Genomic DNA, 23,158 nt, shown 5'->3' with positions numbered 1-23,158 from the left:
GCAGGGTTTTTGGGGGGTGAGGAGGGGGCAGAGCCCACGTCCCTGCTGCAGCTTCACCTTCCCAAGGCTCAGGGGAAGGAAATCAGTTTGAGCCGCGGCTCTGCAGTCCTGCGGTGTCTCACGGGCGGGAGCCGTGCTCGCTCCTCCAGGTTTGCCTCTCGCTCAGCCTCCGCCTCAATCCCGTTACCACACCTCGGCAATCCGCTTAGGGCATGTAGGGAACCCCAAATCCCCCCTGAGGGAGCGCAGGGAGCGGCCCGGCAGCGCTGGAGCTCTGGGCTCAGCCCAGCTCCTCCTGGGAGGGTGAGGCCAGCTCCAGCTCCCTCCTTTGCCAGCCCTCCTGGGGTCACGGGCACACGTCCTTGCACCCCCCACATCCCCAGAGCTCCCTGTGACCCCCAAATCCTTTTTCCCGTGTCAGGGAGGTGCCAAAGCGGCTGCACGAGCGCGCGGGGGGCTGCATGGAGACGAGCTGCCCATCTCCAGCTGGCCAGGAGCTGTGACCTGAGCCAGGGGACGGCGTGCCCAGGGCCAGCAGCCCCCTCGTGCTGCCCGTGCCCCTTCCCCAGGGCAGAGCAGCGGCTCCCGGAGCTGTGAGCAGCCCGGCAGCTCCGAGAGGCACCAGAGCAAGGATGGATGTGTCCAGCAGCAAGGTCACCGCGGGGTCCGTGCTGGTGGCAGGCGGCTGGAGGGCACCGGGCACAGCCTCGGAGCCTCCCAGCTCTTCTTGCAGGACGGGCAGAGCGCCGGGCTGTGCTGCGGGAGGGATGTGGCCGCTGTGAGATGCTCCTGCAGCGCTTCCCCGCTCCAACAAGGGCGGTTTTATCCCGGTGATCCCGGGGGGACCGGAGCTGGGGGAGGCGGGGGCTGTCCTGGCTGCTCTGCCTCGGCTGAAAACCCCCCTTAGCTCCTTTCAGTGGGGGCCCTGGGCCGTGGGGCTGTGGGAGGGCTCAGCCCCAGCCCCCCGTGCCCCTCTCAGCCCGCCTGGGGGGCAGAGCTAGGAAGGAAAATCATGTCCAGCGCTGTTTTCCACACGGCAAAGCCGAGGGCTGGAAGAGCAGCCCCAGGAGCTGCAGGACACCCTGTCCGGGTCCCCTCTGTCCCTGCCCCCCGGGAATGCTGTGGGGCTGGGGGACCGACCCCTCAGAGGAGGGGCTGGGGGTTGGGTGGGGAGAAGAAAAAAAGGTGGGACAGGGATGGAGAGCCGGGATGGGGGAATGGAAGCACGGTGTTCTCCAATATTCTGTGGGAACCGGAGCACCAGTCCAAGAATTGACCTCCCCCAAAATCTGCGCCGTGGCCCCGCCGCCTTCCCACCCCCCATCTCCGGCAGCAGAACTTGCCAGCGCGGCTCTCCCGCCGCCTCGGAGCACCGAACCCCTCCTAAATAATTCAGGAAGCCGAGCGGCGTCCGCAGGGGCTGCGGATAAACGTGGTAAATGGCTGAGAAATGGAGCGCGTCCTTCGGGAGCCACCTCCGCGCCGGGTGGCCGGGCCCCTCTCCTCCCCGCCGGCCCAGGTGGCCGCTCCGGGCTCGCCCAGGTACGGCAGAGGCGGAGGAGGGGATGGAGCCGAGCTGCCGAGGCCACCGGAGCATTGGGAATTGAATTTCACGGCTGGGCAGGCTGGGATACCCACCCGGCCCCGCGCCGGGCGCTCGGAGAGGAGATAAGATTTGATTAAGAAGGCTGCTATTAATTTATGGCAAGTACACTCACGGCGGTGGAGAGGTTGCTTTTAATTAATAGCCAGAAGGAGAGTTTTAAAGCTCTCGGTCTCAGTGGGGGGAGAAGGGAGGGAGGGGAAAGCAGGGGAGGAAGGGAACAAAGTAAGTTGGGAGGATTAATGGTCACATCTGCAATTATAAGTCTTTTTCTTAGTAAAAAGGGCAAAAAAACCCCGCATCAAAAGACACGCCGTGGGTGGGGGAGTGTGGGGCAGCCGGGCTGGTCCCTGGGGGTGACACGGGTGGGGCTGTGCAGGGTGCCCGCTCCACGCCAGCCTGAGGGACAGCAGGGGACAGCTGGGTGTCCCTGTGGCTGCTCCGGGGCCAGCTCTGCTGGGCTCAGCACCGCGGGCCAGCGCTGGGAGGGATCTCTTGGAAGAAATTATTTATCGTGAGGGTGGGCACAGAGTGCCCAGAGCAGCTGGGGTCACCCCTGGATCCCTGGCAGTGCCCAAGGCCGGGCTGGATGGGGTTTGGAGCAGCCTGGGACAGTGGAAGGTGTCCCTGCCATGGCAGGGGTGGCCCTGGATGGATTTTCGGGACTTCCCTGAGCCAGAGCACTGTGGCATTGGGTGACTCTGTGCTGGTGGTGCTGGGGTGAGGAGCACGGAGCCGTCCCGCCCTGCTGGGATCCCCTGGGGGGCTGCCGGGTGTGGCCCAGGCTGCTCTGCACCTGCCCAGGTGTTGGGAGGAGGGCGAGCAGGGCTCAGCCGAGGTTCCCAAACCGCGCCGGCTCATCCTTGGCTTCATCCCCGGCACCCCCAGGCGCAGCTCGGTCCCCTCGGTCCCTCCTGGCAGCACCGTGGCGCTCTGCAGCTCCCCAGGTGCCGGCGGCGCTCGGCATTTCAATTCCGTGTTTGCTTTTCATTGAGGGGATGGAGCCGTGCCTCAGGAATACTAATGGCTCTGGCAGCGCCGCAGAGAGCCTCCGACCCCCCCGCAGCTGCCACCCGCCCCCGGGGACCCCGGCAGGGCCCCGCCTGGGGACCCCCGGCAGCAGCGGGGGCCGCGCCCGGGCGTGGCGGTGGCTCCGTGCCCTTGGGGACACGAGGGCCATCGAACCCGCCTGGTGGCTTTGCCGGCCTCCACTGACAGACTGGTGCTTCCCCACCTCACCTGGCACCTGACAAGCCGGGAATGGCATGTAGCCGAGGGGTGGCTGTGTGGGCAGGGGTTCACTTGTCCCCGGGGCCACCGCGTCCCTGTCACCCCTTGGATACCATGAAGGATCCCCTGGGGCCACCTCACCTGAGGCTGTGACCCCACCGGAGTGCTCGGGGACACTCTGGACCCTGTGGGTGCTGTTTTTGGGGGCCGTGGGCGGCGTCGCCCCCCTCGCCGGCCCCCGTGGCCGCGGCGGCGCCGGGGAACCGCGCGGCGAATATGTTCCACAAATGAATAATAAAAACAAAGGAAAATTACCCTCTTATTGAAACTCGTTTTATGAATAAAACAATTATTCTGGTAATTGAAAAAATGTGTCGTTAAATTAAATGCAGTGGTTCCTATTAAAATTTTAGTGGATTTCTTCTTCTCCTCTGTTTCTTTTCCCCCCGTTTTCCTTGCCTCCCTCCCTCCTGCCTCCGCTGGCGGCTAAAGGCTGGTAATTATAGCGGAGGGTTTCGCTTTCTCTTTATTGTTTTTTAATCTCTTCGTGCTGCGGAGCCAGCCAGAGCCTGATGCCGAAGAGATTTAGCTGCATCTCCCCGTGCTGGGGGGGCCGGGGTGGGAGCTGCTCGGTGGCAGTGCCAGGCGGCCGTGCCACCTCTCCTGGAGGATTGGCACCCTCTTTACTGGGCTGGCATCTTCCTTTCCAGGCTGCCGTGCTCCTTTTTGGGTGCTGATGCCCCGGGAAGGATTGGGGAGGCCTTGGGAAGCTCCATCTCCTTGTGCTGGGAGCTGCTTGGTGACACTGTCAGGTGCCCCTGCCACCTCTCCTGGAGGGTTGGCACCCTCTTTATTGGGCTGGCACCCTCCTGTCCAGGCTGCCGTGCTCCTTTTTGGGTGCTGATGCCCTGGGAAGGATGGGGGGCCCTGGGAAGCTCCATCTCCCCGGGGTGGGAGCTGCTCGGTGGCAGTGCCAGGTGGCCCTGCCACCTCTCCTGGAGGGTTGGCACCCTCTTTACTGGGTGGCACCCTCCTGTCCAGGCTGCCGTGCTCCTTTTTGGGTGCTGATGCCCCGGGAAGGACCAGGGGAGCCCTGGGAAGCTGTGGGGGGAGCAGGGACATGGCTCTGTCCCCTCTCCATGTCCAGGCAGGGTGTGGGCAGTTCCAGGGCTGCCTCCTGGTGGGACCAAAGAAGGGTTGTTGGCAAGGAGGAAGAGGATGGAGCTGTTTTCCCTGAGGCAGGAGCTGGTCCCCGGTGGTGGCCGGGCTCTGCTGGGGACCTGGAGCCCGCAGGTGAAGGTGGGCTGGCTCCAGGACATCCCCCAGGTCCTGGTGGGCATCGGCTCCGTGGGGATTCCTGGATCCTGGTGAGCAGCAGGAACGGGCTGGTCACCTTGCAGAGGGCGAGCTGGGCTGGGGAGGGACTGGATGTCACCCAAGAGGGTCTGAACACGAGCAGACATGGGGACTGTGCTGTCCCCTGCGTGGCCGTGCCAGGCGGGAGGGGACCCGGCCGTCCCACCAGCCACCGGTGCTTCGGGGGTGGCCTGAGGGATTGGATCTCCTCCCCCATCCCCATCTTTCTGCGGAGAGGGACGGGAACAGGAGGGGGCTGCAGCCTCCGTGCCCACCGCCCCCCTGGCAGCAGCTGCCGGGCAGAGCCGTGCCCTCGGCAGCCGTTCCGGGATCCCTCCCGGCTTAAAGCTCCGCGCACCTTTCCATCAAGAGGGATTTGGAGGCGGAGAGAGGGGAGCTTAGTGCCCGGCTCGCCCATTAGGGCCGGGCATTAGGATCCATTAGGGCTCTTCGGGGAGCCCTGCCCTACATCCGCGCCCGCTCCGGCCCTAAACCCCCCGGCCCTGATGTAACTAAAGCGCAGGGGCCGAGCCCGCGATCCCATTAGGCGGGATTAGCGCCGTGCCAGCGCCTGGCATTAGATTGTCACCGGCAGGGGAGGGAGAGAGCCGGGACTGTCCCTGTCCCCGTCCCTGTCCCTGTCCCCGTCCCTGTCCCTGTCCCTGTCCCTGTCCCTGTCCCCGTCCCTATCCCTGTCCCTGTCCCCGTCCCCCCTGTCCCTGTCCCCGTGCTGCCAGTGGAATCCCCGCCGGCAGCTCGGCTCAGCCCCGATGGGGACAGAGGGGTGCGGTGGCACCTTTCTCTGCCGAGGGGACCCTGCTGGGTTGGCAGGGGTGGCGCAGGAGCCGCACAGTGTCCCGCGCCGCCGGCAGATGTGCAGATGTTCCCGGAGACGCCCCTCGCTGCCGCCTGTGTTTGGAAAGTGATGAATTTCTGCACCAACTAATTAGCCTCTAATTAGCAAGCGGAGTGTAAACAGTCACAGCAGATGGGGGAGAGGCGGAATGAGCAGTAATGACCCTTCGTTTGGGGGGACGTGGCTGTCATCCACCGGGAACCCTCCCCCTGGGCCCGGGGCCGGGGGGCATGGCAGCTCCCGTGCGTCCGTGCCAGCTCCGTGGGGACACGGTGAGAGCTCCATGAACCTGGATTCGGTGGTGTCAGGGCCTGTCAGGGACGGTGGTGTCCCCAGGGAGCAGAGCTGGGATGCCTGGTGCAGCTGGAGAGGGAAACTGAGGCCGGGGGGCTGCAGAAGGGGCTGGTGATGAGGGGGATTGGTGTCTCCCACTCTTCTCCCCTCCAAGAGCTGGTGTGGGCACCCCCTGGCAGCACCTGACCTTGTCCCTGGAGGCCTCTTTGGAGACCTGGAATTAAGGATCCACCTTTCCCTCCCTGGATCCCTCCTGTCCTGCAGTCCCCCCTGGCACCGGGCTGGGCTCCCGGGAGGATGAGGAGGATTCCCCTGGAGCTCGGTGCCACCTTCACCCCTCACGGGGGACCCCCACCCCCCTGTCCCCTGCCGTGGCTGGGCTGGCTTTGCCTTCCCGGGGGCACGGCCGGGGCCGGGCCGGGGCGGGCGCCGTGCCCTCGGCGGGAGGATCACCCCGGAACGATCCGAGCGGAATTAGGAGCCGCCTCTCCTCCTCTGCGCCGTTTTTCACCCCTTAATGCAGAACAGATGGCTCGGGCGCTTCAAAGCGTGATGAGCCTTAGCTGCTTAAAATCAAATTAGGATGGATGCGAGCGGCGGGCGGGCCCAGGGGAAGGTGCAGCAGCAGCAGCAGCACCCTCATCCCAAACGCTCCCCAAACGCCTCCAGGACACCTCCCAGGTGCCTCCCAGGCATTGGGTGCTGGTGGGTGCAGGGGGTGCCCTGGGCATGCCAGGTCTCAGTCCCACTGTGCCCTTGGAGGGCTCGGCTGGGCCCTGGCAGCACGGCCTGGTGGTCCTGAGGGATGAGAATTCCAGCACGGCCTGGTGGTCCTGAGGGATGAGAATTCCAGCACGGCCTGGTGGTCCTGAGGGATGAGAATCCCAGCATGGCCTGGTGGTCCTGAGGGATCAGAATTCCCTGGGGATCAGCATCTCCTGGGGATCAGAATCTCCTGCGGATCAGCATTCCCTGGGGATCAGCATCTCCTGGGGATCAGCATCTCCTGGGGATCAGCATTCCCTGGGGACCAGCCCCTCGTGCCGTGCTCGGACGCTCCCCGCAGCTGCCTCGTGCCCAGTGGATGCCAGGCTGGGGCACGGTTCATTTACTGGTTTCATGCAGGAGGTGTTTGGATCCAGAGCTGCCATCTGGCTGTGCCACGTCCCCATCTGGGCACTGCCGTAATCCCAAAGTCTCCGGGGTGGCGTGGGCGACGTCCCGGCCTCGCAGGTCAAGCTGTGCCGTGGTGTGGGGATGTGTGCGGCCACCGCCGTGCACAGGTGACACAGATCCTGCTCCGGGGTGTTCCCGTGAGCCCTGTGGCACCCGTGTCCCCGCTCCTGGGGCTCCCTGAGGGCGGCAGGGCTGCCCTGAGCTCCCCAGGCCACGGGTCGGGCTGGCAGCAGTGGTGCCCAACCCCACAGCCAGGACACCGAGCTGCCAGTGGGCACCGCTCTGCCCCTGTGCCACCCGGGACGTGCTGTGCTGCCGTGCCCTGGTGCCCCAACGCCTGGATCCCTCCTGGATCCGAGGCAGGGACACCAGGAGGAGTGAGCGCTGCCCCTTCCAGCTGGTGCTGCTGAAGGTCAGAGAGGAAGGTTAAATTACCCAGCCACAAGCTGCTCCTTCCCCTCCTGATGACTCGCCTGGCACCCAGCACCCCCGTGCCCTGCCCTGTGCCAGGCAGGATGGTGCCAATCCCCTGGACATTTCCGTGTGGGTGTGCAGGAACCAGGACCGAGGAGAGGGACCCCCAGTGCAGCTCTGGGGGTGCCTCTGGCTCCCACAAACTCCCGTCCCACCCCCGGGGTGGTGGGCACTGCCTTGGTGCTGCTCACAGGGACCCACGGCAGGAATTCAGCTGGAGCAGACAAGAAAGCAAAGCCCTACCCCAAAGAAAAAACCCAGAGCCGTGATTGAGCGTGCACTTGAAAGCTGCTGGGGAATATGAATGTGCCTTTGAAGTAAAAGGGCTTCCATTTGTTAAGCAGAAAATGGAGCTGTGCCGTTCGATTTATAGTTTTACTTAGCAAATAAAACAGGAGAGGAGTAAGTGGTTCTGCCTCGCTCGGCTCGCAGCCCCTCCGCCCCTTCACCCCCCGAGTTAAAAGCTCCGAGACGCTACAAAGGGAGCAGGGAATAAAGCGAGGCAGCAGCTTAGATAAACCTGCAGCGGGCTGAGCCCCCGTGGACGGGCTGCTGGAACGGTTCAGGGGGGGACAAGGGACAGGGAAGGGGGCAGGGTGGCCTGGCTGCGGCGGGGCGGTGTCAACGCCATCATGGAATGCTTTGGGTTGGAAAGGACCTTGAATGGTTCTGTTCCGTGCTCTGCCAGGGGCAGGGGCAGGGTGCTGAGTGCTCCGTGGGCTGGTGGGATGTGGCCCCTGATCCCTCTCCCCCCTCTCCCCACAGATGATGTCTCCCCTTACTTCAAGACGGAGCCGGTGCGGAGCCAGGTGCACCTGGAGGGGAACCGGCTGGTGCTGACCTGCATGGCCGAGGGCAGCTGGCCCCTGGAGTTCAAGTGGCTGCACAACAGCCAGGAGCTCACCAAGTTCTCCCTGGAGTACAGGTGAGTCTGGAAAGGGCGGTCCGGCCTCAGCAGGGGCTGCCCAGGGAGGTTTGGAGTGCCCGACCCTGGTGAAAACTGGAGGTGGCGCTCAGCTCTGGGCCGGGGACGCGGTGGGGATGGGGCACAGCTGGGACACCGTGACCTTGGAGGTCTTTTCCGGCCTCAGTGACTCTGGATTCTGATCCTTCCCGAGCATCCTGCCCGTCCTGCTGGTCCCTGGCGGGAGCCGGTGCCAGGGCTGCCGTGCCAGGAGGCGGCACAGAGGCGGCGCTCAGCAGCCCGGGAGCTGTGGCTCTGTTTGCAGAGCAAACGGGACTTCAGGCAGGTCAGCACCGGGGAGGAGGTGTTTGCACAAGCGGATTAACACCTCCACGCCGGGCTGCGGATCACAGCCCCAGGCTCCCTGGGAGAGTGCCCAGCTCCAGCCCCGCGTGCCAGCGGATCCTGGCACGCAGCGCTCCGGCCCCTTGGAGACGGCCTTTAAATCAAGGCGGGCACCTCTGGCCATCTCCTCTGAGCGTGTGTGTCATCCTCTCTGTTTTAATCAATAATTCAGGTTGAGACACGCCGTTCCCCCTTCCCAGGCATCGAATCCAAAGGCTTCGTGTTGCTGTAGCAACGCGGGGCTGCTCCGGGATGCCGGCAAGGCAGCGAGAGGCTGGGTGATGTCTGTGCCCTGCTGGGATCCTGGAGCCCCTCCTTGGGGACTGTCCCCTCCTGGGCCACGGTGGCTGCGGCTCCGCAATGCGCTGAGTCCCTGGCTGCGGGCTGGGGGCCCTGTGGGACGCCCTTGTCCCTTGTCACCGTGTGGAAGTTCAGGGACCTGTTGAGCCCCACAGTTCCCTCCTGTTGGGAATGCAGCTCTTCGCCAGGCAGGAGAAAGGAGCCAGGACCTCAGTCCCGGGCCCTGCTCTGCCCTGGGAGTGGGTTGGGGTGCCTGGGGGTCCCCTCCAAACCCAGAATGGACATTCTGACTCCCTTTCCTGACTTTCTCCTGGGTTTGATGCGTAACTCAATTCACCCTTCAGTAGGAAAGGGCCCAGCCCAGCAGTGGTGTGTGTGCTCCGGGATGCCAGGCAGCTGCACATCCCTGCATCCCTGAATCCCTGAATCCCTGAATCCGTGCGTCCCTGCATCCATGCATCCCTGAATCCATGCGTCCATGAATCAAGGCATCCCTAAATCCCTGAATCCCTGCATCATGAATAAATGCATCCCTGAATCAATGCATTTCTGCATCCCTGAATCCCTGAATCCATGCATTCCTGCACCCTTGCATTCCTGCATCCCTGCATCCATGCATTCCTACACCCCTGCATCCCTGAATTCCTGCATCCTACATCTCTGAATCCCCAAATCCACACATTCCTGCATCCCCGCATCCTTGAATCCCTGCATCCCCCCATCCCCGCATCCCCGCATCCCCCATCCCTCCATCCCTGGCTCCCTCCATCCCTCCATCCCCACATCCCTCCATCCCCGCATCCCTGCCCCACGGTGACCCCCCTCCCCGGCAGCCCCAGCTCCAGCACCCAGGCAGAAAGGATTAAGGGAGGAAGCGAGAAACCAACCAAACAAACGCGTGGGGAAAACCCAAACAAACGCAGCCGGCGGAGCAGGGAAGGCTCCGCGCAAATCCCAAATCCCTGCTGGGCTCCCCTGGAACCTGCCAGCATCCCTTGGCTCTGCCCGCGCCTCCCGGGGGATCTGGAGTGTGGAGACGAGGGCTTGGCTGTCGTGCCTGGCACTGGAGGCTGCTGGTGAGAAGGAGAAGGACCAAAATTAGTTATGATGGGCAGAAATTGAATTTTAATAGAGCTGTCGGTGGCGCGGAGCCAGCCCGCTCAGGCAGCGGGAAGGTTGTAATTAAAAGTTAACGAGTTTAGAAACAGAGTAATCCTTGGAGAGGGGAGGACTGCTGCTGATGGCCGGGGAGGCTCGGGGATGTTCCTGGCCGCGTGGGGCCGGGGGTGGCTCTGGGTTTGGGGTGCACCAGTCCCTCCCAGCTGGGTGCTGCCGTGTGTCCGTCAGTCCAGGGACAGGAGGACGTTCCCAGAGCTCGGCTGTGCCCGTGAGGAAGGCTCTGGAGGGGACAATGTGCTGCGGGGGCCGTGCCCAGGGACTGGCTGGGCTTGGTGGCATCACTCATGATTCCCAGCCAGGCTTGGTGGCATCAGGTCACAGTTCCCAGCCAGGCTTAGTGGCTTCATCTCGTGGTTCCCAGCCCGGGCTGCGTCTCCGAGCATCCCATCCTCATCATCCTCACTGCTGCTCCCCAGATCCTCTCCTGAGCAGGGCCAGCGGCGCTCCTGCATTTCCCATCTGGGGGCGGCGGGCAGGGGCTCGCTGTCCCCCACCCCCCCGGATCCGCCCCACTCGGTGCTCACGGCGGTCGCAGGAGCTCACGCCGCGTTTCCAGGGAAGGAGCCGCTCTCCCGGTTTGGCAGCGTTTCCATGGCGACCGCCCTTTCCTTCCCGCAGCGGTTCCGCCGCCACCGGAGCGGCTCCCGGCGCTCGCCGAGGGCCAGGTGGGCACCGGGCTGGGCCTGTGCGCGGCCCCGAGCCGGGCAGGGCGGCGGCGGTGCCGGTGCCGGTGCCGTGCGTGGGGCATCCCTCGGGAGCATCCCCGGGGAGCGCGGCGGGATCGCTCGGCTCTCTGAGCGCCTGCAGCCGGCCTCCCCCAGGAGCATCCCCGGGGATTCGGCGCCGTGAGGGACTCCAGGAGGACTGCGGAGCAGCCCGGGGCTGTGCGCTCGTGGAGCCATCCCCCCCTGGAGCCACCCTGGGGCTGGGGGGGATTGGGCACCAGCCCGGCTCTGTGTGTGACCGGGGGCTCGTCGCCCCGGAGCGTCCCTGGGGATGGAGCATCCCAGCTTGGTTCCAGGAGCGCGCAGAGCTCCTTCCCTCGGGGGATGCTGGGGGATGAGGAGCATGAGGGACCCCCGAGGGACTGAGCAGCAGCCTGGCTCTGCATGTGTGTGTGTGGAGCCATCCATCCTCACTCCCCTGGGAGCATCCCTGGGATTGTGGGGGGCTCAGGGATCAGCCTGGCTCTGTCTGTCTGTGTGTCTGTCTGTGTGTGTGTAGCCATCCTCCCCTGGGGCTGTGGGGGGCTCCAGGATCAGCCTGGCTCTGTGTGCGCCCCCCAGGAGCATTCCTGGTGGGTGCTCAGGGATCAGGGACCAGCTGCCTCCCCCTCCCTCCCTTCCCTGCTGCTGGCACGGGGTGCACGAGGCCGTTTCCCATGGGATCCCTGCTGCCTCGTGTGCTGGGTGCCCTGACCCCCCTCTGGTGCCCACGAGGTGACAGCAGGCTGGGTGCCCACACGCTCGGGTGCCCTGGCCCAGCTCTGGTTTTGCCTCCAGGATGTCTCCAGTGCTGGGCTCTCCCGAGCTGCTGGGATGAGGAATCACAGCATGCAAATCAGGCAGCTCGATGTCTTTAATGAAATCCTCGCAAGGAAAGCGCTTCTCTGGTGAATTGGGGATATTTATTTCTCATACAAGAAATTTAACATGCAGATTAGTTGGGGCTGGTAATTTATCACATGAGATTGTCCTATTAAGGGCTGCATCGAGTCCTGCTGCCTTTGGAAATTACCTTACACATAGATTACCTCTGGACAGACTCCCATCCGTAGAGATGCATCTTCTGGCTCCTAAATCAGACCTCGTGCCTCCCCTCGTGCCTCCACAGCTGGTGCAGGAGTCCAGCAGCTACTGAAGGATTCCCTGCCTCCTCTCAAGAGCCCAGATCGCCTTTGCTGGAGCTTGGAACTGTGTAATTCCATCTCTGACTCTGCCTGGCTTTGCCCCAGCTCCCCTCTGCCAAGCAGGGCTGGCACAGCTGAGCCTCCCCGTGCCATCCCATGCCAGCCCTGGGCTGGGTTTTCCAGCACGTGGTGTCTCTCATCCATCTCCTTCTCCTTCCAGGAGCCTTTCTGTGTGGGCTCACCCAGATTTGGGGCTCTTTCAAGCCCTGCTCCTCCCTGGGCTGTTTTGGGGTGTCCCCTGGGGGTCAGGGACACAACTGGCTGCACACACAGGACTCTGACCTGCCTTTATGGCCTGCTGAGGATCCCAAATGTTTGATGCCCAGAGTTTATCCCCAAATTATGTGACGTACAGAGCCAGGAGCCTCTGAAAATCCCAGGCCTGGGGCAAACAGGATTGGATCACCCCCAGATTCCTGCTGGGATCTCATCCCTGCTCTGGGGGGCCCAGCTCCTTGCCAGCCCAGGTGTGAAGCCCATCCCTCCAACTTGGGGAGCTAATTACCGTGCAATGAGTTAATTGAGGCAGCTGAAGAACGCTGGAAGGGTTGCAGCCAGGCTGGGTGGAGCTCAGCAGGGCTCTCCTGGTTCTTGTGGCTCCAGCCTGGCCTGTGTCACCTTCGGTGCCACCTTTGGCACCACCACAGGCGGCAAAGCCCCAGGAGTGCCGGCGAGGAGCGTGGGCAGCATGGAGGGGGTGGTTTTTCCTGGGAATGCTTCTGCTGGGGAGGCTCCTGCCTGTCTCTGTGCCTCGTTTGGAACTTTGGGGACACCTGAACGTTGGCATGAGGAGCCGTGGGCACAGGGCAGCGGTGCCAGTGAACCCCAGCAGCGCTGGGCTGGCAGGAGAGACCTGCTGGGATGGCAGAGGAGGGAATGTCCCTGCTGGGGTCCTGGAGGGGCTCAGGAGCCACGCCGGAGAGGACAGGGGACTGCCAGAGCAGGAGATGCCGCGGGAGCTGGGAGGGGGCCAAGCTCGTGCTGAGCAATGCACCAAAGCCCTCCGGATGCCGCGACACGGATCGAGGCTCGCTCCGTCCCTGCTCTGCAGGAAGGAGGCTGATTAATACACGGGCATTAATTATTAAATGGCTCATTGTTCTGGCAGGGCCAATTGAGGCAGCGATTTATGGCGCTGCCAATTCCCACGGCCGAGGGAAAACACTGCGGGCAGGAGGAGAGGCGACGGCCACGTGGATCCAGAGAGAATCCGTTCCAGTCGGGAGCTAATTGAGATCCAATAGCCCAGTTAAGCGGGGCTGATGGAGCTCCAGGGGGGGCTCGCAGCCTCATCGAGCGCTGGCCCGGAGCAGGGGCCGGGACACTGCTCGGATGCTCCGAGTCGTTAAACCTCTGCTAAGTGTGTTTTAATGCTCACTTGACATTTCATTATCCCGCAGTAACTATTCAAACACGCGTCCCCTCCAGAATTAATTAGTCGTTATCCAGGATATTAATCAAAGGGGACTGTGCCAGTGTGCTTCCACCCCAAATCCGATCCAGCTGTTGCTGTTACTGGGCGGCACTGGAAGAACCTCACAGATTTCTGCGCTCTTCTGGCTTTCAATTTGATGGATCAAATCCTTTGGCTGCTGCTTTTCCCGGCCCTTCTCCACCCCCTCAATCTAAGAATAATTCGGCAGCGTCAGCCCCACGCTCCTCAGCAACCCCACAAGAGCAGAGCCCCGGCAGCAGCCGGGGCTGGGGCAGGAGGGATGGGGACAACCCTGCGGGATGGCACGGCGAGGAGCTGGGCACGCTGCTGCGCCCTGCCCGGCTGAGGGACGGACAGACGGACGGACGGACGGACAGGTTGTCATCCCCCAGCGTGCAGCCATCCATCTGTCAGACAGATCCGGTGCCAAAGCTGCTGCCGCTCCCCCAGCACGGGGCTGCTGCCCGCGGAGCCGCCTCCTGACCCCGGGGCTGAGCGGGGCACAGCCGCTTCCTGCCGGGCCGGGGGGGTCAGCGCTCGCCTTCCCCCACGGACCGTGCCCTGTCAAGCTCCGTCTTCACAGAGAAGCCAAACAAACCCCTGGAACAGCGGAGTCAGCAGCGAGGGCTGCGCCGGGAGCTGGGCCAGCTTTGCCTCGGTCCTGGCTGGAGCGGGGGCGGCTGGACACAAAGCCACCCGGCTGGGGACGGGAGCGCTCCCGGCTGGAGGAGCTCCTTCCCCGTGTGGAACAGCGGCCCTGGAGCTCCTGGCCTCGCGGCACAAACTGGGGGGTGGGTGGCGTCGCCCCCTCCCGCCTGCAGCGCATCCCCCGTGAGGGTGACAGGAGGGTGACATTGGGGGTGAAATCAATGCCCGTCCCCTCCCAGCCAGGCGTGATGGGGGAAGGAAATGGAACCCGAGCGCTCTTGGATGAAAGCCTCGGTGGAAGGCGAGCGGGGAGAACGCAGCCTGTGCCGGTGTGGTTGATGACTGCGGGCTGGGCTGTGCCGGGAATTGATTTCCTCTCTCCGGGCTATTTTCAGCGGCTGAGGTGTGTGCGCAAGAGCTGCTGCTTCAGTAACTCCTCCGGCTCCCGTGCGTGGGGACCAGGCCCCCTTCACTGCAGCTGCCGGAGCATCCTGGCCCGGGGACACGGCTCCCTGTGCCCACGGAGGTGTCCTGCTGTGGGGACACCGTGCTGCCAGGGCTGCGCTGAAGGTGTGACCCGGTTTGTGTCCCCTGGGCTGTGCCAGCGCTGGTGGCTTTGCGTTGTCCCCGGCCTGGAGTGAGGCTCTGGAGGGGACACGGGTCTGTTCGGGGACACACGTGTCCCTCTGCTGCCGTGGGTCCGTCTGTCCGTCCGTGGGCGTGCGTGCACTCGGGAGTCACGGTGTGATTTATTAACGAGGACACGGCAAGGAGAGCGGGGCCGTTACTCCTGGCGTCTGCAGCCCTCCCTGACAGCTCCGTGCCGCTGCAATATCTTATTTAAAGCCTCTGGGGAGCATTTTTGAATATCAGCCGTGACACTCAAGGACTCGCTCCCAAAGGGCGCCCTCCCTCCTCCCGCGGGGACGGGTGACCCCGGCACGCCGCGTGGGTGGGCGGCTGGCTGGTGTCACCGCGGCTTTGGTGCCAGTCCCCGCGGTGCCACCGGGCCGGGGGAGAGCCCTGTGTCCCCTGTCACCCCCTGCCATGCAAGGAGATGGGTGCAGGGCCCGGCACTCCTCGGCTCTTGTGAAAGTTGCATTTACGCTGGGTTCTCAGAAGAACAAACAAAGCTCTGCCGAGAGAACCCGCGGCGGGTTTTAACACAAGATTAGATTTTGGGCCAGGAGGGCTGAGCTCGCTTGATTTATTCCCTCTCTGCTTTATCTCGCAGCGCTCCCCGTCGGGGCCGGCGAGGCCGCCTGGCCCCCGGAGGCTCCCCCGGCTGCTCGGGGGGGATGAAACCGGAGCTCTGGGGCTGGGGACCGCCCTGGTGGCAGCAGGGTCCGGCTCGGGGACAGTGGCGACGCTCGGGTGGAGATGTGGAGATTTCCTTTATCTCCTCACTGGCCGCTGATAAGAGCAGTGGGGGTGATAAGGGGGTTCAGCCGGAGCAGTGCCGGACTCGGCCGCTCTCAGGTCCAAGCTGGGTGACACCAGCAGACCGCGGTGTCACTGCTGGGGCAGGGCTCAGGACAGCGGGTCCCAGCCCCTGGACCGGGAGGGTGACAGTCGCCGGCTTGTGCACAGTGGAAGCACGGGCAGCGTGGGTGGCCGTGACTCCCTGTGTGGCAGGAGGGACACTGGGGTGTCCCCCCAGCCTGCACGCACCTCGGGGAAAAGGAGCTCCTGACACATGTGCAGTAAACCGCCTCTCCGGGGGGCTGTGACAGTGACACTGATGTCCCCTCACGGCTGGTTCCCCTCCCGCAGGTACATGATCACCTCGCTGGACCGCACCCACGCCGGCTTCTACCGCTGCATCGTCCGCAACCGCATGGGAGCGCTGCTGCAGCGCCAGACCGAGGTGCAGGTGGCCTGTAAGTGACAGTCCTGCCCCGTGGGGACAGCACGGGGACACCCAGCTCCCGGCGCTGAGCGACAGCTCCGGTGTTGGTGCCACTCGTGGCCAGCACGTGCGAGTCACCCTGGGGTGACGCTGGCAGGGACATCAGAGCATCCCTGGGGTGGCACTGGCAGTGACATCAGAGCATCCCTGGGGTGGCACTGGCAGGGACATTGGGAGCATCTCTGGGGTGACACTGGTAGGGACATTGGGAGCATCTCTGGGGTGACACTGGCAGGGACATCCAGGGTATCCCTGGGGTGGGGCTGGCAGGGACATTGGGAGCACCCCTGGGGTGACACTGGCAGGGACATTGGGAGCATCCCTGGGGTGACACTGGCAGGGACATCAGAGCGTCCCTGGAGTGGCACTGGCAGGGACATGGGAGCATCCCTGAGGCGATGCCAGCAGGGATGTCTGGAGCATCCCTGGGGCGATGCTGGCAATATTTAAGGAGGAGGTGGCGATGCTGAGGCCTGGGGTGGTGGCTCTGTCCCCCCAAGGGACCTGCCCCTCTCTGTCACCCCTTGCCTCCGGGATATCCCCACTCCCGTCCCCTCAAACTCCTCCTGAGGAGCAGTGACAAATCAGGAGGATAATGAGAAATTAATAAGGCAGCTGCGCTAACAACTAATGATAATGGCAAAGTCGTTAAAAAAGGATTCTTTACATGTTTTTAATTACAGCAATTAAGGAAGTCAATAAAAATCCCCTGTCCCACCTCCCTCCTCCACGCCCCCCGCTTCCCTCAGTCTCCCACAACTGCTGCGTGCTCCCAGGCTGGGAATGGCGGGGGGGGATGGAGGCAGCTGTGCCACACCTTGTCCCTGGAGCCAGGGTCGTGCTGGGATGCTCCTGGCACTGGGACACGCCATGGGGACAGAGGGAAGCTGGGGAGCCCCGGGGCTGGGCCCTCCCTGTGTGTGTGGGGACGCTCAGAGGGGTCCCTGAGCCAGCACGGGGGTGACGGATGGAGGGAGGGATACCAGGAGCAGCGGTGGCACCTGAGCCACCCCCACACCCCCACCCTGAGCCAGCCGAGGAGGGGACCGGGAGCAGCCCCGGGGAGCCCATCCCGCAAACCCCGGCCAGGCCGGGCACTGCATCCCCGGGCACAGCCCCTGGCACGGCGCCCTGTCCCGCAGACATGGGGAGCTTCGAGGACGGCGAGGCGCAGCAGAGCGTGTCCCACGGCGAGGCGGCCGTCATCCGCGCGCCCCGCATCGCCAGCTTCCCGCGGCCCCAGGTCACCTGGTTCAGGGATGGACGGAAGATCTCCCCCAGCAGCCGTGTGTGAGCACCCCCGGAACCCCCCCAGCATCCCCGGGGCTGCATTTCCCCTTGTCCCCCCTGCACTAAGGGTGTTTAACTGACATGGTGCTAAAGCCTGGGGACAGGCCTGGTGACTGATGGCTCTGTTTGTCACCAGAGAGAGGGATTTCTTAACAAAAAATGAAAGCGGGTGGGAGGAAGGCGGGGGAGAGGGTGGGACAGAGCCAAACACGGCACACGCGTGTGCCAGGTGTCCCCACGGAGCTGTGCAAATCCCGGTGCTGCCGGAGCCCTGGGCAGCCACAGGTGGCAGGAATTGAATTTGTAACCCCCATTATGCAGGAATTGAACCGGTCTCCTTCCGATTTGCAAAGCGGGATTGAGGAGATAAAACTCCTTTATCTCGTATTTAATGGTAAAAAAAACCCCATATTCCCCACAGCATTTTATGTTTCCAGCAGATTAGATTGTTCCAGTAAGCAAAAAATATGAAAATAAAAGGAGAAATCCTCGGAATCGGCACCGTCCTGTGGGCTCTGCTTGGACAGAGGGGCGCAGGGCTCGGTCCCCCCATCCTGGGGCTGGCACTGGGGGAGGCTGGGGGTCCCACGTGGGTGCTGGGTGGGCAGTGAGGGTCCCAGCTCGAGGGGCTCACTCCCACCACGCTGTCCTCCCAGAGCCATCACGCTGGAGAACACCCTGGTCATCCTGTCCACGGTGGCCCCGGACGCGGGGCGTTACTACGTGCAGGCGGTCAATGACAAGAACGGGGACAACAAGACGAGCCAGCCCATCACCCTGACCGTGGCCAGTGAGTGTGGGGGGCACTGCCCTCCTCCCCCCAGCCCCTGCCTCGCCCCCAGGTTTAATTTGCAGTAAATCTCTCCGGAGGCTCTGGCTTCTGCTGACTTGGCAGTTCAGCTGCCTCAGAATTTATTTAGGGGCTCGTGGCTGTGCTGCAGGCGCTGGTGTGCCACGGCTCCTGCTCCAGCTGCATCCTGCCGTGCCCTGGGATGGGCTGTGGGATGGGGGCTGCAGTGTCGGCCCATGGACACCCCCCCCACCTCCATCCGTGTCCCCCTGTCAGCTCCTGGTGCTCTGGAGCAGCCCCTGCCCGGGGGTCACCCCTGTGGCTTTGTCCCTCCAGTCCCTTTGGGCTCCCCAGGCCTTCCAAGGGTCCTCCAGTCCGTTTGGGTGGTGACAGCCCGTCCCACGGGACGTGCCCCAAAGTGACATCAGTCCTGCCACGCTCTCGCCATCTCCCCTCCTGGTGCTCCACAGGGTTAGGATAGGTTATCCCTGTCTGTCTGCCTGTCTCCCGTCCCCATTAATCCGTTTTCCCATCCCTGGGCGTCCTGGAGCTCCATAAACATCCCAGGCCCTGTTTATGGATTCCGCTCTATCAGCAGCTTCCGAGCCCGTCGCGTTTTTACAGCGCCTACACGAGGCTTTTTTATCGTTGCCATCATTTTGCTTTACGGACTCCCTGCTCCCTCCTCCCTGCTGCCACCAGCCTGGTGGCCCTGCCCGGGCGTGCCAGGGCTCCCACGGGGGGACACAGCTTAGGGACAGCTGGGAAGGCACCCCGGTGCCACCAGGTCCCTGTCACCTTTGTCTCCTCCAAGCTGAGCGGCTGGGGATTCGGGTGCCCTCTCTGGGGACGCCCCAGGGTGGCAGCGGGTGCTCATGGCTGTCCCTCTGGGCCTGCTTTTCCCCAGACGTGGGCGGCCCGGCTGATCCCATCGCACCCACCATCATCGTGCCGCCCAAGAACACCAGCGTGGTGGCCGGGACCTCGGAGGTGACCATGGAGTGTGTGGCCAACGCCAGGTGAGCCGTGGCGTGGGGGTGAGGGGGGGGAATCTCCCTGCCCAAGGGAGATTTAGGGGCTGGGTGCTCCTAAACCCCTTCCCACCACACTCCTGGAACCTGTGGGGTGGAGGGAGGTCCCTTCCCACCTGCGAGCCCTGCAGGATGGAGTGGGGTGGGATCCTCCAGAGAAGCTGGAGCTGTCTCTTGACTCGCCCTGGCCCCCCAGGCCGCTGATCAAGCTGCACATCGTCTGGAAGAAGGACGGGGTGCCCGTGTCCAGCGGGATCAGCGACTACAGCCGCCGGCTGACCATCCTGCACCCCACCCTGAGCGACAGCGGCTTCTACGAGTGCGAGGCTGTGCTGCGCAGCAGCAGCGTCCCCGCCGTGACTGCCGGCGCCTTCCTGGCCGTGCTGGGTGAGCTCCTGCCCCTGCTGGGCTATCTCCTGCCTGTGGGCACCTCCATGTTCACACTGGGTGAGCTCCTGTCCCTTGTCACCTCCCTGCCCCTGCTGGGTGAGCTCCTGCCCCTGCTGGGCTATCTCCTGCCCATGGGCACCTCCCTGTTCACACTGGGTGAGCTCCTGTCCCTTGTCACCTCCCTGCCCCTGCTGGGTGAGCTCCTGCCCCTGCTGGGCTATCTCCTGCCTGTGGGCACCTCCCTGTTCACACTGGGTGAGCTCCTGTCCCTTGTCACCTCCCTGTCCATGCTGGGTGAGCTCCTGTCCCTTGTCACCTCCCTGTCTGTGCTGGGTGAGCTCCTGTCCCTTGTCACCTCCCTGTCCGTGCTGGGTGAGCTCCTGCCCTCGAGCAGCCCAGACCACGCTCGCCATGAGCTGGGGCAGGCTCGGCCCCGGGGCAGGGACGGCAGGTGACAGGAGTGGCACCAGTCAGCCCCAGGACCCTGGGGGAGGCTCTGTCCCCGCTGCTATGTGCTGGTTCCCTCGGCAGAGCCCCCACAGTTCGTCAGGGAGCCGGAGAGGCACATCACGGCCGAGATGGAGAAGGTGGTGGCCATCCCCTGCCAAGCCAAGGGTGAGCTGCTCCCCGGCACCCTCCGTGCGCCGCCGCCGGCCCGTGCCTGACGTGGCCGTACCCCTGCAGGTGTCCCCCCTCCCGAGATGGCCTGGTACAAGGACGCTGCCCTCCTGCAGCTGGAGAAGCTGTCCCGCTTCCAGCTGCTGGAGGACGGCAGCCTGCAGATCAGCGGGCTGCTGCCCGATGACACCGGAATGTTCCAGTGCTTCGCCCGCAACGCGGCCGGCGAGGTGCAGACCACCACGTACCTGGCCGTGACCAGTAGGTGCCACCCCGCCTTGCCCTGGGGGTGCCCTGTCTGGGTGGCGGGCGGGATGTGCCCCTGGATGAGTCCCACAGGCGGCTCGGGGAGCCCGGGGAACTCTTCTGGGTCAGGTCTGGGCCGGGCACGCGGAGGGAGGGAATTGAGGGGGGGCTGTGCACCTCTGTGCCCTGCAGGCATCGCCCCCAACATCACGCGGGGTCCCCAGGACAGCACGGTGATCGACGGCATGTCCGTCATCCTCAACTGCGAGACCTCGGGGGCGCCGCGCCCGGCCATCACCTGGCAGAAAGGTAAAGGGCTGGGCACGAGCCCGTCCTCGCTCCCCGGGGCTCGGTGCCACCCCAGCGGCGGCCGTGGCACTGACGGGGCTCCGCCGCGTCCCCAGGGGAGCGGGTCCTGGCCAGCGGCTCGGTGCAGCTGCCGCGCTTCACCCTGCTGGAGTCGGGCAGCCTCCTGGTGAGCCCCGCGCACCTGCCCGACGCCGGCACCTACACCTGCCTGGCCACCAACTCCCGCGGCGTGGACGAGGCCTCTGCGGACCTGGTGGTCTGGGGTAAGGGGCTCACGGTGGGCCAGGGAAGGGAGGGACCCTGCCTGGCTCCAGGCATCGCCCTGGGTGCTGTGGGATGGAGCTCTCCGGGGACGGGTGCTGGGTTTTGTGGGTGCAAACGGGGCTGTCCCTGCGGGTGCCACCCCCGCAGTGCTGGTGGCTCATTGTGTCCCCCCGCAGCAAGGACACGTATCACGGACCCGCCGCAGGACCAGAGTGTCATCAAGGGCACCAAGGCTGTCATGAGCTGCGGGGTCACCCATGACCCCAGCGTGGACGTCAGGTGAGGGAGAGGCTTGGGGAGTCCCGGCACCGCCGGTTTGCCCACCTGGCTGCTGTCACCGCTGTGCTGGGGAGGGAGATGGGGCTCCCGTTCCTCAGCCCCGCGCTGGTGGTCCTGCAGTGCCACCTGGTGCCCTGTGACAGCGAGCCCCCGGTCCCCTCTGCTCGCTGGGGGGCTGCGGGGCACACCTGGCTCCCCCTGCACAGGTACGTCTGGGAGAAGGACGGGGCACCGCTGGGCCCCGAGAGCGGCCCCCGGGTGCGCCTGGACGAGGTGGGCACCCTGCACATCTCCCAGACCTGGTCGGGTGACATCGGCACCTACACCTGCAAGGTGATCTCGGCCGGGGGCAACGACTCGCGCAGCGCCCACCTCCGTGTCCGGTGAGACCCCCCCGCATCCCGCCAGCACCCCCTGCTGGGGCTGTGTCCCCCACCCCCTGCCCTCCCTAACCCCCCTGTCCAGGCAGCTCCCCCACGCCCCCGAGAGCCCCGTGGCCGCCCTGAGCCCGCAGGAGAAACGGGCCATCAACCTCACCTGGGCCAAGCCCTTCGACGGCAACAGCCCCCTGCTCCGCTACGTCGTGGAGGTCTCCGAGAACAGTAAGGGGCTGCTGCCACCCCCCTGGCACCGCTGGTGCTGGGAGAAGTGCCCAGTGTCACCCTGGTGCAGGGGATGCTGCTTGGGGACCCCGGGACTGGTCAGCCAGGCAGGGGACCCCAGTGTGCTGCAGGCCAGGTCCCCACCCTGCCGTCCCCTTCTCCCCCAGACGCGCCCTGGACCGTGCTGCTGGCCAGCGTGGACCCCGAGGTGACATCGGTGACAGTGCGGGGCTTGGTCCCCGCTCGCTCCTACCAGTTCCGCCTGTGCGCTGTGAATGACGTGGGCAGGGGCCAGTTCAGCAAGGACACGGAGAGGTGAGTCCCGGCCGGGGGTCCTGGGGGGGCTGGTGACCCCGCGTGCTCACCCTGCCCTGTCCCTGCAGGGTGTCCCTGCCCGAGGAGCCGCCCTCCGCGCCCCCCCAGAACGTCATCGCCAGCGGCCGCACCAACCAGTCCATCATGATCCAGTGGCAGCCGCCCCCCGAGAGCCACCAGAACGGGGTGCTCAAGGGCTACATCATCCGGTAGGTGCCAGCGGGGGTGCCCAGGGGTCCCAGACCGGTGCTGGTGGGGACAGTGGCAGCTCTGACGGCTCCCGGTGCCCAGGTACTGCCTGGCCGGGCTGCCCGTGGGGTACCAGTTCAAGAACATCACCAACGCCGAGGTCAACAACCTCCTCCTGGAGGACCTCATCATCTGGACCAACTACGAGATCGAGGTGGCCGCCTACAACAGCGCCGGCCTGGGGGTCTACAGCATGAAGGTGACAGAGTGGACCCTGCAGGGAGGTAGGCAGGGACAGCCAGGAGTGGGCAGGGGCTTGGTGGGCACCCCGACAGCAACAGGTGCCATTGGGGTGGTGGGATGGGGGGATGTGTTGAGGTCCCAGGGGGTCTGGGATGTGCTGGGCAGGGATGACCCGGGGTTGGCACCCAGCTGATGCAGGGGACCTTGTGGAGCTGTCCCTGTGAGCTGTCCCTTCATCCTGGCAGTGCCCACGGTGCCTCCTGGGAATGTGCAGGCTGAGGCCACCAACTCCACCACCATCCGCTTCACCTGGAACCCCCCCAGCCCCCAGTTCATCAACGGCATCAACCAGGGCTACAAGGTGAGGGTGATTCCCAAAACCAGAACAGCTCGTGGGGAAAACTTGGCCAACTTTCACAAACTGTCTTGGCTCCTCCTCGCCGAAATCCCGGATTTTAATTGGCTCTCTCCTGACTGCTAAAATAATATTTGCTGTTATTTAACACTTGCATGGGCTCGGAGTCTCCCATGCTCTGTAATTAATTCCAAATTGCAATTAATTCAAATTTACATTAATGAAATTGAATTAAAACATTAAACTTGTGTTTTAATCCACTCGAAAGAAGTTCGGGAATTTAATTGCCACTGAATGAGATAACCAGCGTGAGCAGGATATTTAACACTCTTATTAAACGCCACTTAGTATTTTTGATTAGTATTTTTAGGGCCTAATTAGTGTTTAATTAAGTTGCTAGAGGCTATCCTGCACAATACCAATTAAATGCCCAGCCATCCCTCCTGGATGCGGGCGAGGGGGGATCCCGTTATCGATGGAGTTAATCACAGCTCCGTAAACAGCGCCGGCATCGAGCGCTCCCCGCGCCGTTAATTGATCGTTAATCAACGCCGAATTA

General features: G+C 64.1%; 1 protein-coding gene across 1 annotated transcript in view; it reads left to right on the top strand.

Moving 5' to 3' along the window:
- SDK2 (sidekick cell adhesion molecule 2) overlaps nt 1–23,158 on the top strand; it is a 37,721-nt gene that overhangs the window by 11,739 nt on the left and 2,824 nt on the right. The window contains exons 2-18 of the mRNA XM_038157580.1: nt 7,755–7,914; nt 15,543–15,649; nt 16,821–16,968; nt 17,625–17,758; nt 18,666–18,777; nt 18,986–19,176; nt 19,711–19,794; nt 19,864–20,058; nt 20,236–20,352; nt 20,448–20,615; nt 20,793–20,895; nt 21,102–21,278; nt 21,361–21,497; nt 21,665–21,812; nt 21,881–22,021; nt 22,104–22,285; nt 22,490–22,605. Of these exons, the coding sequence (XP_038013508.1) occupies nt 7,755–7,914; nt 15,543–15,649; nt 16,821–16,968; nt 17,625–17,758; nt 18,666–18,777; nt 18,986–19,176; nt 19,711–19,794; nt 19,864–20,058; nt 20,236–20,352; nt 20,448–20,615; nt 20,793–20,895; nt 21,102–21,278; nt 21,361–21,497; nt 21,665–21,812; nt 21,881–22,021; nt 22,104–22,285; nt 22,490–22,605 (2,420 nt within the window). The remainder of the gene's footprint in view (nt 1–7,754; nt 7,915–15,542; nt 15,650–16,820; nt 16,969–17,624; nt 17,759–18,665; nt 18,778–18,985; nt 19,177–19,710; nt 19,795–19,863; nt 20,059–20,235; nt 20,353–20,447; nt 20,616–20,792; nt 20,896–21,101; nt 21,279–21,360; nt 21,498–21,664; nt 21,813–21,880; nt 22,022–22,103; nt 22,286–22,489; nt 22,606–23,158) is intronic.

This window comes from Motacilla alba, chromosome 18 (genome assembly GCF_015832195.1).
Source record: "Motacilla alba alba isolate MOTALB_02 chromosome 18, Motacilla_alba_V1.0_pri, whole genome shotgun sequence".
NCBI classification, from domain to species: Eukaryota; Metazoa; Chordata; class Aves; order Passeriformes; family Motacillidae; genus Motacilla; species Motacilla alba.
Note: the sequence above shows the minus strand (reverse complement) of the source record. Positions and strands in the feature narration are given on the sequence as shown.